General features: G+C 42.0%; 3 protein-coding genes across 3 annotated transcripts; 2 read left to right on the plus strand and 1 right to left on the minus strand.

The window, feature by feature from the left end:
• Nucleotides 1-1,440: 1,440 nt before the first annotated feature.
• On the minus strand, nucleotides 1,441-6,328 carry LOC5514610 (retinol dehydrogenase 8). Its single transcript, XM_001634790.3, has 3 exons — nucleotides 4,079-6,328; nucleotides 3,096-3,369; nucleotides 1,441-2,223 (listed from the first exon to the last, which is right to left on the minus strand). Exons 1-3 carry the CDS (start codon nucleotides 4,434-4,436, stop codon nucleotides 1,890-1,892), a joined length of 966 nt encoding a protein of 321 aa, XP_001634840.2. The 5' UTR covers nucleotides 4,437-6,328; the 3' UTR covers nucleotides 1,441-1,889.
• A 250-nt stretch (nucleotides 6,329-6,578) lies between these two features.
• LOC5514611 (protein mab-21-like 3) lies at nucleotides 6,579-8,223 on the plus strand. Its single transcript, XM_001634723.3, has one exon. The coding sequence runs from the start codon at nucleotides 7,099-7,101 to the stop codon at nucleotides 8,194-8,196; it is 1,098 nt and encodes a 365-aa protein (XP_001634773.2). The 5' UTR covers nucleotides 6,579-7,098; the 3' UTR covers nucleotides 8,197-8,223.
• An 861-nt stretch (nucleotides 8,224-9,084) lies between these two features.
• LOC5514666 lies at nucleotides 9,085-12,071 on the plus strand. Its single transcript, XM_001634724.3, has one exon. It carries the CDS (start codon nucleotides 10,088-10,090, stop codon nucleotides 11,780-11,782), a length of 1,695 nt encoding a protein of 564 aa, XP_001634774.2. The 5' UTR covers nucleotides 9,085-10,087; the 3' UTR covers nucleotides 11,783-12,071.
• Nucleotides 12,072-12,258: the final 187 nt, after the last annotated feature.

Here is a 12,258-nt window from a genome sequence, read left to right on the forward strand (position 1 = left end):
AATATATATATATGTGCTATTGCTATTGCTATTGTTATTGTTATTGTTATTGATGATGATGATGATGATGATGGTGATGATGATGATGATGATGATGATGATGGTGATGATGGTGATGATGGTGATGATGATGATGATGATGATGATGATGATGATTGTTATTGTTGTTGTTGTTGTTATTTTTGTTGTAATTGTTATTGTTATTGTTGTTGTTATTATTATTGTTGTTGTTATTGTTGTTGTTGTTATTGTTATTGTTATTGTTATTGTTATTATTATTGTTATTGTTGTTGTTGTTATTATTGTTATTGTTGTTGTTATTGTTATTGTTGTTGTTATTGTTGTTGTTGTTATTATTGTTGTTGTTATTGTTGTTGTTGTTATAACCTCCCTCTCCCACACGGGTGCTTACCGTGCACCACTATGAGCTTCCGTACCTCCCAATAAGCCTGCAAAAAAATGCTGGCTTAATGTGAAGCCCGGGGACGAGGAGATGGCGAGAGAAGTATTTGCTGGAACAGCTTTCAATATTACTACCCAAGGTCAAATAAAATTTGTATTTGTAGCCTTCAAAATTCAACAATAAGTTCAGCCAAATTTTTATGTGCAATTGTGGTAAATTATTCCACCAGCAAAGTTAGGCTGTGGTGTGGCTATCTGGGGCGTCTTCTCACTCGTTCTTCTTGTTCATTGTCGTCGACATTACAGTTCTTGGAAATAGATATTTGGCGTAATAAAAATAAGCCGCTCTTATTCGCTTTCAGTAACCTCCATTCTCGCAGTGTGCTCACACTGAAACTCCGAGCTACGAAAATTTTACAATTCAACTCCACCTTTGGGAATTGAGTCCGTGCATGGAGCAACCCCGCTCTGTCTAAATGTTAATTTTCATTGTGTACATTATTGATCTAATAAGCTTTTTAAATTTGCGCAACCAACCACCAACTCTCCTGGGTTTTCTTGTAGGTCAAAGATAACCTGAACCTGTTTTTTTTTTTTAAATGTCAACTATCAAGGGCGTACGCAGCCTGTAGGCCCCCCGGGGGGATAATCCCTTATATAGGCTATACGGGGACGTGCCGCTAATTTTTCTCATTGGCTATTGTTCTTTCTTTGTCGTGCTCAGGCTCCAGCGCTTTCGTTCTTCGGCCGCAAAGACCAATGGGTCTCCAGGCGTGTATGTACCTCGCCGAAGTTAACACCACGAACCCTGCAGCCGTTCTGGACTCGTCACGCTAGGGGTGGCGCTTGAGCAAGGATTGTGGAGGTAAATTAAGCAAGGATCATATCCTTGAATCATCCTCGACAACCAAATTGTTGTCGCCGCGAAGCGCGGAGCCTCTGGTACCAAGGGTAAGGAGGTATCGTTTCACTCACGATTTTAAAAAATGGGTTTCCCAGGAAGTATCGAAATTGGTCGTTTAGTGGCATTTTAAAAAGTTGCCTGAGCAATTTTGGTGATTATTGATTATTGTAAATACAAAGATGATATATAAACTGATCGCATGACTTTTATCTATATTTTTCCGAATTTATTAGATGTATGACGAGCTCGAGAGTATCCTCCGATAGTAGAAATGTCTATTCAGGGTTTTTGCTTACAACATATTTTTTAATGTAGTATTTTTCCATGTCCTTCGCAAGCTTGATTGACCTGCTCTCAAGCCTGTCGGATTATTTGATATATTGTAGCTTCAATATTCAAAGTAGCAGTCGAGGCCGTGGGTCAGGAAGACTGAGGAGAGCCAACCAAGAAAACATGGAATAGGCTTCGGGTGACGTCATGTCATCAACCACAGGAAACCCGAAAAACCAAAGGATAGGGTCTAGGCTGTTCAAGTACATATCCCAAGGAAAGCCCTGTCACGCTGGTGTTACGCTAGCTCACTCTACTGTTCAGGAAAGAAGAAGCTTGTACTCAGCTCCACGATCTTATTGCCCGAGGGATCCGAGAGTTTCGCAGCGACTTGGTCAGGTCTGTACTTGCTATTGGTCTGTAGTCTTAGCGGCGGCCGCTTCAGAAGCAAAGCCTTCTTTGTGAGCTCCGCTATTTCTTCAGGGGTCTGTCCATAGTTAGTAAGCGAGTGATACATCTTCGTGAGCGCTGATTTGAGTAGCGCTTGGGTTTGCTCGTCTGTGCCGGAGATGTCTACCTCATCCCGAATGGCTTTGGCGTTGGACGCGAAGTTAGTGGCGACGGGACCTGGTTCTATGATTGTGGTTCTGGAATTTAAAAAATGAGAAAGAGATTAGACCATGTGGACGGTTTGCTTATAAATGCTAGCGTTTGTTCTCCGTTTCCAACGAAGTCACTTTTACTGTCACGAAACTAGGGAAAGAGGAAAGGGGAAAATGGGGGATTGGAGGCGAGGGGAAGATACCCCTGGAGAATAGGGGACTTTCCCTAAGAGATCACGTGACTGTTTGGGTGGCAAACTAGCGCGCGCTCAGCCTTTTAGCGGCAAAATAACAGCAACAAAAATCAACTTATTCAGCGCTTACGAAAAAAGCCAGATTTTTTTTCAGAAGGGGTTTAGCTTCATTTGATGATTTTAATTTTTCGTCGTTCTCTGGTGTGACGGGCGCAGTCATTTCTGTTATTATTTCGTTTTGAATTTTTCAACCAAAAAGGTCAAGCGATCTCTTAGCGCAAGTCCCCTATTGACGACGTTTCGTTCGGGAAGGTTTTCTTTATTGGCCGCCATTCTTGAACAAGGTAAATGCGAGTTCCTCGGTTTGCTTGGCTCAGGTTTTCTGTATACCCTTTATGGCACACACCAGTAATAGCAATAGAGTAAGTCAATCAGTTCAGTGTTACGCGCAGTTTATTCGACTCCGGTTCTTTGCAGTCCCTTACTTAACAAGCGTAAGTCGTTGAAAACAAGTCGTAAGTGAGTCTGTATTGCGCGATCTGATTGGCTTTCGATTTTCTGCAGTCCCTTTCTTGGTGTACGCTCGTATGAACAAGGGGAAAGGCAAGTCTGTCATTTCTTGCTATTACAGACGTACGCCAAACAAGAGAGAGCAAACTCATAAAAAAAGTTCTATTGAGAATATTAATACACTACCAAGGCTGAAATGCTGACTCAACTTACTTGATGTTAAACTTGCCGAGTACAGGCGCCATAGCCTCCGCATAACCCTCAACAGCGAACTTTGATGCGCAGTAGATCTCGCTAAAGGGCGTTCCCACAATCCCCAGTACACTTCCAATATTGACCACGTGACCTGCTCGCTGTTTCTTCATATGCGGTATAACGGCATTTGTCATGCGCATTAGGCCGTACACGTTTGGTTCGAATACTTTGTTAATGGCGTCAGTGGTAGCACATTCAGGGACACAAAATAAACCAATGCCAGCGTTATTTACTGGAACGAAAAATAATATGCCGTTAATCGCACAGCAATAAAGATTTCATGGTGATAAATTAGTCTAGTGAAGACAATGTATTGCAAACATTTGGAGTACCTGTCAAACAAAAATAGAAGAATACCGAATTATAGGCTTGGGAATTTAATTACAAGACTAAGTGTGTGGTTCATAAGTGGGAAATAGAAGTGCCTATGCTGTGATAATAGTATCAATGTTTGCAATATGATTCCTGAAATCCCTCTGCACCACCTCCTAACACAGTTGGAAAAAGATTCCAAATAGATTTCAAATTTCCTCCGTTGTAAGGAAGAGGGTGGGTTCTTGAATCACACAATACCCACTTATTGGCTTTAACAGTTGCGAAAGGATACAGTATCTAAACTAAAGCCTTTCGATCGATACATAATGGACGTAGACCGGTGTCTCCCTAGCAATAAAAGTATTGCAGTATTCTCGTATTGTTGTTTGACCGGTAATCCAAATGTGCGGTGCTCGCATTGCGGTGCCGCCTGGGCTATTCCTATAGACGCTAATAAAAACAAGCGCCCCTGGCAACGAAGAAGGTCTCTTACCACCCAACCAAGTGCGATCAAGTAAAAGAGGCCCCCGCTTGCGGATTGAAAGAAGTGAGGTGACCCATTTGTGCCCAGTGACCAATTCGCCCCGTCTATCTAAATGGCTCCTCGGTATTTATCATCAACTAACCTAACACATCAATTCGGCCTTCTTTCTCGACGATTTCAGCAACAACAGCCTTGACAGACTCGTCTGAGCAAACATCAAGCTCTTTGATATTCAACAAGTCTTCGACTACGCCAGAACATTTCTCCAGCAAAGCATCTTTCTTCCCCAAGTTTCGCATAGTCGCGTAGACCTTGAATCGTTTGTCCGCATCGTGCGAGAGCAACACAGCTAGAGCCAGACCAATGCCGGATGAACAACCAGTCACCACCACAACTCGTTGGGATTTGTCCTCCGTGAATTCCTCCGCTTGCACGGTTTGCGGAGAGTTCGTGGTGCTTTGTGCTGGCTCCACTGTGCGTTTCGATAAGCCCGACCCCATCACGAACAAGGAAACGGAACAGATCTTTAGCTAAAGCGACTCGGAAGCTCCTTATGCTTGATTTGCTTGTCCTTATTGTTTTTACCATGGATACGTCAAATTTGATCAGGCAAAACATTCAATACATCAAATATTAGGATATGAACAATAACAAGCGTAAACAGGGTGTCAGCTTTACATACCAGTCTTTATTATTCTATCGTGCAGTTGTCTTTATTATTCTATCGTGCAGTTGTTTTTATTGTGCGTGGACTCAAATGCTTGCCACTAACCTTACAACGCAAAACTATCCTACATCTTTAGCCCCAAAGATTTGATTGTATTTGTACAGTGTTGTATTACACGTGTTTAGAGCACCCTTTTTGCGACCTTTTCGTCACGCCATGCTCAGAGACCCGTAGCGTCAGTCTCGTACCCACACATCACGCGATGAATTATGTGGAGGCTGAAAAAGCGCATGACGGTCAGGATGCAGTTTGATGGGTCGTCTCTGCTTCAGGATTCCTGTGGATGTCGGCGCAACACAGCAAATAAGGACAGGATACAAAAGGGGTGGCTAGAGAAAAACGGCCTTGGTGGTGGGGTACAGAATAGTAATTCACTGACCTTAATTAAGTCCAAAATGGCTTTCATAGAACTGGTAATAGGTCACTAGATCTCATTTTTGCGGGTGTCTGTCCTCTAATAGAAGACGTAACAGCGTGCCGTGAACGAAAGCGTACGCAACGAAACGCAGTCGAGTTGCGTGATTTTTGTTCATGATATGCTGTGGCATCTTCTGTGCATATATTAGAGGACAGACCCACTATATAAATGACATTAACAGTCTTCTAACTACAAGCCGCAAAGGGTTCACACCTTCCCAACCCTACACCACCCTCACCCCCCTTATGTCTACGACCATTAATTGCTACTACTACATATAATATTTTGTACATATTGATATTTTGTACACATTGATATTTAGCTTTGTTTCTTGTGCGCAACAAGTTGCCATAAAGCCTGCTTTCCATATGGTTGCGTCTGTCGCTTCTGTCGTATTTGTCGTATGAACTTGCCCACCATCTGCGCAGACACAACTCAATGCAACTCATACGACTACTGGTCTCCATATGTCGTATCAGTCGCTCATACTTTATCTGTTTACGCGCCATTTATGAGAAACATGGAGGCAATAAATGAGAGAGAAAAGCATTTTGGCTTGTTATCTACTTTAACGGGCTGTTCAACAGAGGAGAACGCAAAACACGCAGATTTCGGGTACGAGCAATATACCGAAGAAGAGAGGAGCTCAGGCTGGTGATGTCCTTGTATTTTCGTTCCGCCTCGTCGGCAGATATGTGGAATTGATCTGCCAACTTCTTCCAACAATTTTCTCTAACTTCTCTTTGAAAAATTTGTTATAGAGGCATTCGAATCGCTGCAGAGCTTCCATAAACAGCGACACAGAGCACGCATGTGTTTCTTCCTCCGCCTCCATGTTGGAAACGAAGTGCATTGTGGTATATGTTTATGTTGTATTTGTCGCTTGCAATGGTTTCCATTTACAAAATGCGGTTGCATCACGCCAATTTCCTGCCGTATCTGTCGTATGGGATAGAACCAATTCTATCTCAAGCGACAAGTCGTATCTGTCGTGTTGGGTCGCGTCTGTCGCATCAGGCTGTTGCGTCTGATGTTTCCATATGGTCGTATCTGTCGTACATATTTTTTTCACTCGGCAGATACGACCGAAACGACAGACGCAACCATATGGAAACCAGGCTTAAAGCAAAAAGGCAAGGATCTGTCTTCGGTTGAAGACATATGTCGGTTTGAAGCGTTTATCAAAGATCCAAAAGATGAGCAAACGAGCATCCCACAAAAATCCGGCGAGCACGGCGGCTAGAAAATAAAGTCGAGAGTATCGAGCGCTTCCTAATTTGATTGAAGGGACCATACGGGAGCCCTTATTATAATTCCTGATTATGTGAAATAATCAAAGGTTCATAACATATCAATTGTATTATATGAATATTAAAGATCAAAACAAGTCAAATTATGCAAATATTTCACAAGGCAAAATGAGCATACGACGAAATGCTACCAAGATATAATTTCACATAAAGACAGGAAAAAACATGTTTTTATATAAAAAAAAACTACACAGTTTTGTCATGCCTGAATGAAAAGTTTTCAAACCCACAACACTTTTGAGAGTGGAATTAAGACCGTCGCTTCCGATCCTTTGCATTCAATTATTGGCAATGAAATACTAAAAGGCGACTGCTCGCTAAAAATAAACGCTCTACGAGTTTATGCATATTAATATCTTATCAAATATCATTTCTCCACAAGGGTTTGATGTCTATCATGACGAGGGCCACTTGAATTTCTGCCTGTCTGCGCTTGAGATCATAGTCCGATCAAGTCACAGCATCACATACCTAATTTATTGATTTATTTTACATCTAATTGTTTCAACAATCGCTAGGGGTTCGGTACCGATAATTAGTATGAATGACTCTCTCGCTTGGAGCTTGCCAAAATACGCTAAGCAGGAGCTCTAGCGTTAATCGTAATTCCGACGACGCTGGGTTACATCACGCAATTCGTTTGGGTAAACATTCTACGTGTAATTCTAAGATAAGCGTTATATTGCAGTTCACCACAAACGTTCAAAATGGCCGACCGAAGACTTAAAGATTCACTGGAACAGTTCCTTAAAACTCACTACGACGGCTTTGCAGCCCGCCGCCAGAAAATGCTTGGGCAAGTGAAAACAGTTTTAGAATATCTGCTACAAGCTCTGAAAGAACGCGATAACATGTTTGATTTCGAGCATATCAATTCAGCCACGTTTTTCGATGTCAAAACGAGCAACACAGTCGAAGTGTTGTTGAATGTTCAAGGTTTTGACTCCTCGGAGAAAGCTCTGTCGATAGAAGATGGTCAAGCACCGCCCGGATTTGCTGTCGCCAAGGTAAACAGCAATGATTGGTACGAATGGTGTGTTTGCAGCAACTCGGGGAAAAAATATCTATCTTCAAAATTAATCAATGAAAAGTTGCTAGACCATATCAGCAAGATCGTTAAACTTCATGATTTACATATTCATGATTTTTCAATCGATCTAGAGCATTCTTTTGGCCAGCAGTCCACAACGTTAAAACTCAATGTGTTATCTGACCGCGATAATTATCATGTTGTCTTGGTACCTACAATCCCTTGTCCTGGGCGCTGGACTTACTCTGCGCATGCGTGGCAAAACGAGGGGTCCCATTGGCCAAACAAGACAACGAAGCAAGCGGCGATAGCAGACGGCATTCATCTCATTGGTCGCTCCTCACACACAAAATCGCCTAACCATTGGCAGATCGCCTTTCTACTGCCAATCAGAAGACTTCTTGCCGATAAGACAGGGTGCAAACACAAATGCGCAATGGTCATGAGAATTCTGTTGGAGAACAGTTCAACACTGCAAGAAGTGATCGCGGGGAATCATCTCGAGAATGTATTGTTGCATCTCTTTAAAAAGTTCCCCGTCGCTTCGTTTTGGGATGAGGATAGATTTGGTCAACGATTTCTGGACATTGTCAACGAACTCGATAAGTGCGTGCGAGATAGACACTTGGCTGATTTCTTTATTCCTGATCTGAACCTTTTCAATGATATAGACAAACATGCAGCACAGCTAGCGAGGGTAGAACTGCAGAAACTTACTCAGAACCCAGTCGAGTTTCTTAAACTGTCAGGAAACTCACAAAGCACGGCTTTTTGAACTGACGATTACATCATGGGCTTCCTATGTGTGTGTGTTTTTTTTTAAAATAACAACAGTCGCCATTTTAATATTTGAAATATTTTTGCATTGAAGATTTTGATAGGCCAATTCCACTCTTATATAACACGTAATTGAAACAATTTTCAACAATCATGATGGTAGAGTGAATTACTTAGCGGATTATAACTTGGTTATGTGTTGACCACTCCTTTAAGACACGCCCACCCAGGAGCGCCATCTCCTTAACTAGCCAACCCTTAGCAACACACTTCCTTAGCAACACGCACCCCTTGCAAGGCGCATCCCTAGCTACGGTCCGGTCCCCTCGGACCCCTCGCTCTGGACACGCCCCTTACCTAAGCCAATAGAGTATACATTTCATGATTAGTTTCATATTATTTTGTGTTGTTGTCGTTTTTAAGGAGGTCATTGGCCTGTTTTAGTTGTTGCTGCTGTTTAATTGTATTAATACTGTTATCATAGTTGTTGTTATTATTTACGATACTGCTATACCCTTCTGTGAAGAGCTTTCTGTTTCGCTCGTTTCCTTTGCTCCACATCAGCTTTGCGCAGGAGGGTAATAGTGCTCTTGCTCTTGTTTTGAGGTGTTGTCACTAGTTGCTGTTTTGTTCTTGCTGTTATCGTGTTGTTACTATTGCTTTGGTCTGTTGGTTGTAGGTCAGTCACGTGTGACATAACCGAACTTAAAAAAATTGAGAACTTAAAAGCCAATATAATTTGTATAATTTCTATAATTTCTCTCTCCACACGGGTATATATGATCCTAACCAAATGTTTGCATCACATCATCATCACATCGAGTACTTTCCCTAACTTTTAGTGGTTACATTTTTATTTGCACAATGTTCGGAATTTACCATACGAACGAAGTATATACTCTGTATATTTTTTAATGCACTTTATTCTTATAAACAGACTACATATTACATGTATTTCCGACGAAAAAAATATCACTGGCAAAGTAATGTAAAATTCTCTTTTTAAAACCCGAATGGAATAATACTGGTGCATTTCCGTCCGTTCCATTGGCCTAAATGTTCACAGATGCTTTTTCGTCCATAATTGACTTTGATAATCGAAATATCTAGAAATCACTTTAGGAATGGTGTGTTGAAAGCTACCATATCCAAGATATGGAAGAAAAAATAATCATTATATTTTATTTCATTTTTAATCTTGAAGTATTTTTTAAATACGTATGTAAATTAAATTGAATGGATACTTGCCAGGTCTGGCCACATGATAACAAAAAATGCGTTGTTTCTCATTATTTTTTCATTAACCGAAATTGAATAACATACACTTGAGAAAACGGGATTTTTAAATGCGAGGTAGCAGTCAATATTTTTAGTGAAGCTGAAGGCTTCCTACCATTTCCTATTATCTCTCAATACCCCTGCAATAACAGCAGGATTGGCCAATTATCAAATGATTATTACCGTTAGACTACATCTTTTTTATATTATGCACTGTGACGCTTTCCCTCTAACCTGGCCACTGAGAAGTCCATAAGCAGATGGGAACAAACCATTGTGGTTGTGAAATCAAGAGAGTTTAAGAACACGCTTATGAGCGATTTTGCGGTTGGATTACTATATTTCGATTCGCCTATTTATCGATAACAAACGATCTGTTTAATATTGAGAAGTGCAAAATTCGTTCGATTGGTCTACCTTAAAACATTACACTCAAGGAAAGGAGAGGCACAAAGAACTCTAAGCTCTTTCTACTTTGGTTATTATTTCGATATGAAGAATAGAGCCATCTGAAGAATCGACAATTCAGCGACGGTCTAGAGATGAATGAAACCACATCATCAAATTAGGCGTGTGAATATTTTTCAGTGTAAATCAATTCTGGAATTGTTATGCAGAATCAAGGATTTGAGTCATCCGAGTCGGAATTCCTGCGCCGACAAGACGACATCAGCAGAAAGGACAAAGATAGGCTTTACAAAACCAATTTCTTTTCTTCTAGAAGAGGGAATGCACAAGGGAAGGAGAACAGAGGTCTTGTTCTGTCTCCTGGGCACTCTACGAGCAGCTTGTCAAGCGAAAGCGAGCGAGATCACAAAGATAGGAAACCAAGGGTGGATGATGAGAGTGGATGGGTTTGCGTCCCTAATCTTGGCGTCAGACATTCAAGGCTTGAGTTACTGACGGCTTTGAATAATTACAGCGATAATGTGGTATGTCTGCGGAGACTTTACTTTCAGCAGGCGATGAACCAGATTGAAGTTATGGTGAACCATGTCCTGGATAAGGTTCAGCGTACTGACCAAGGGCTAGCGTTCAGACACATGAGCCCCTCGTGTTTCTATGAAATCAAGTCTCATAATGAGATTGACGTCTTCCTGGTTCTAACGAGTTTATCTCCCGATGACGTCATCATCGAAGAAGTTGAGGAACCCTTGGGTTATGCTCGGGTAAAAATGATTACGTCATCAGCGATGGAAGACGTCGAGTCCATATATGACAGCGAGGTTTCGGTACCGGCGTCTCTTATTCACGCAATGACGTCACCGGAGTCGTTCCCTATGACGTCATCAATGACAACTCTAATGATGTCATCACCAACAGTGCTGTCGGAAGAAAGGCAACGGCAAGCGTCGAATTTGCTAAGAACGTCATCCCTTACGCCAGTGATTACATCACAAGAGGATACTGTGACGTCAGCAGCACACCATAAGGACAATTCAGAGCCTGGTTTGTTGGCGAACTACGTCACCAGCTGTGAAGAAGATGTCTATTTGTCAGCGAAAAGAATATCTAGAAGGTTTGCAACGCTGGTCAATAAAGCGCATGTCGATGTTTTAAGGGCGAATTCTGTAGTTTTACCACAGACACATGAGGTTACGCTGGACTTTGGAATGAACAATGAGTCAAACAACAGAGTACACAGCAAAACAAAACAAAAGAAGAAAGTAAGCTTTAAGAAAAGGTCTCCTGTGCCAGAGGCCTTGAATTCACCTACTATGACGTCACCACACGTTGCTATGACGACACCCTACGTCATAAATCTGATCCCCACCATAGAGTGCCCTCGGCTATGGCCCAAGTGCGCTTCATGGCTCAAGACTTGTTCCAGACGGTGGCCGAGCGAAAAGCTGAAACGAAAGATCGTCACACAAGGCATTCATCTCGCCGCTTTACCCCCCTCCAAAAACAGTGATTTGTGGCAGATTAAATTTCTTAACGGACAAAGGGCATTGATACACCACGAGGGCAATGAAGCCAAAGCAAAGTGCCTTAGAATCGTCAAAGTGCTCTGCGAGGTAGACCTCAGCTACCCCAAAGCGATCAGACCTCAGTACCTGGAAAATATACTTATGTGGGCAAGCCGTAAGTACTGGAGCGATTCTGACTGGACGGAGGCTAATCTACCAGCACGCTTCCTAGATCTGATGGCTGGTTTACATAAGTGCATGAAGAATGGTGACTGCCATGACTTTTTCCTGCCGTCTGTGAATTTGCTTGATGAGCTTGGCAACGCCGACCTGAGTGTTCTGTCTGCTAAGATAATGGATGTACTTGTGCAGCCACTTAAGTACCTTGAAATTTGATCATTTATTGATCTAAAAAAATACAGTCGAAGCTCTCGTAAAAGACCAGCTCCGTTAACGACCACAATTCTCAGTTCCCAAGGTGGTCGCTTATGAGAGCTTCAACTGTATGGTAAACTGTTGCGCGACTTCCTTTCAGAAAACTCTTGACCGGAATTTGAAAAAAAAACTCACGGTGTTCGTCATGTCGTCGGCATTGCTCGTAAATTGTTTGGGTACCTCTCGAGTACCTGCTGTTTAAAAAGGGGTGTGAAGACACGATAATAAATAAATATTTCAATTAAGCAAATGGATGTCCTCTCCAATAGTTATCCTTCTCACAAACTGGTAGGGGGAGCTCAAAATGTCACAAGCGGCGCTAGCAACCATGTTACATGTTGCTGCGTGGTGCTGGAAGATGTCGTCGTGTTTGTACACCATGTTACATGTTGCTGCGTGGTGTTAGAAAATGTCGTCGTGTTTGTACATCATGTTAC

This window comes from Nematostella vectensis, chromosome 6 (genome assembly GCF_932526225.1).
Source record: "Nematostella vectensis chromosome 6, jaNemVect1.1, whole genome shotgun sequence".
Classification (NCBI taxonomy): domain Eukaryota; kingdom Metazoa; phylum Cnidaria; class Anthozoa; order Actiniaria; family Edwardsiidae; genus Nematostella; species Nematostella vectensis.

What these genes read in the sequence shown, in the direction of transcription:
- LOC5514610 (XM_001634790.3), bottom strand. Translation starts at nt 4,436, where the DNA reads ATGGGGTCGGGCTTATCGAAACGCACAGTGGAGCCAGCACAAAGCACC. An exon ending in AGGCCGAATTGATGTGTTAG is followed by an intron (nt 3,370 to 4,078) that starts GTTAGTTGATGA and finishes TTTTCGTTCCAG; the next exon opens with TAAATAACGCTGGCATTGGT. An exon ending in CTCGGCAAGTTTAACATCAA is followed by an intron (nt 2,224 to 3,095) that starts GTAAGTTGAGTC and finishes TTTAAATTCCAG; the next exon opens with AACCACAATCATAGAACCAG.
- LOC5514666 (XM_001634724.3), top strand. Translation starts at nt 10,088, where the DNA reads ATGCAGAATCAAGGATTTGAGTCATCCGAGTCGGAATTCCTGCGCCGA.
- LOC5514611 (XM_001634723.3), top strand. Translation starts at nt 7,099, where the DNA reads ATGGCCGACCGAAGACTTAAAGATTCACTGGAACAGTTCCTTAAAACT.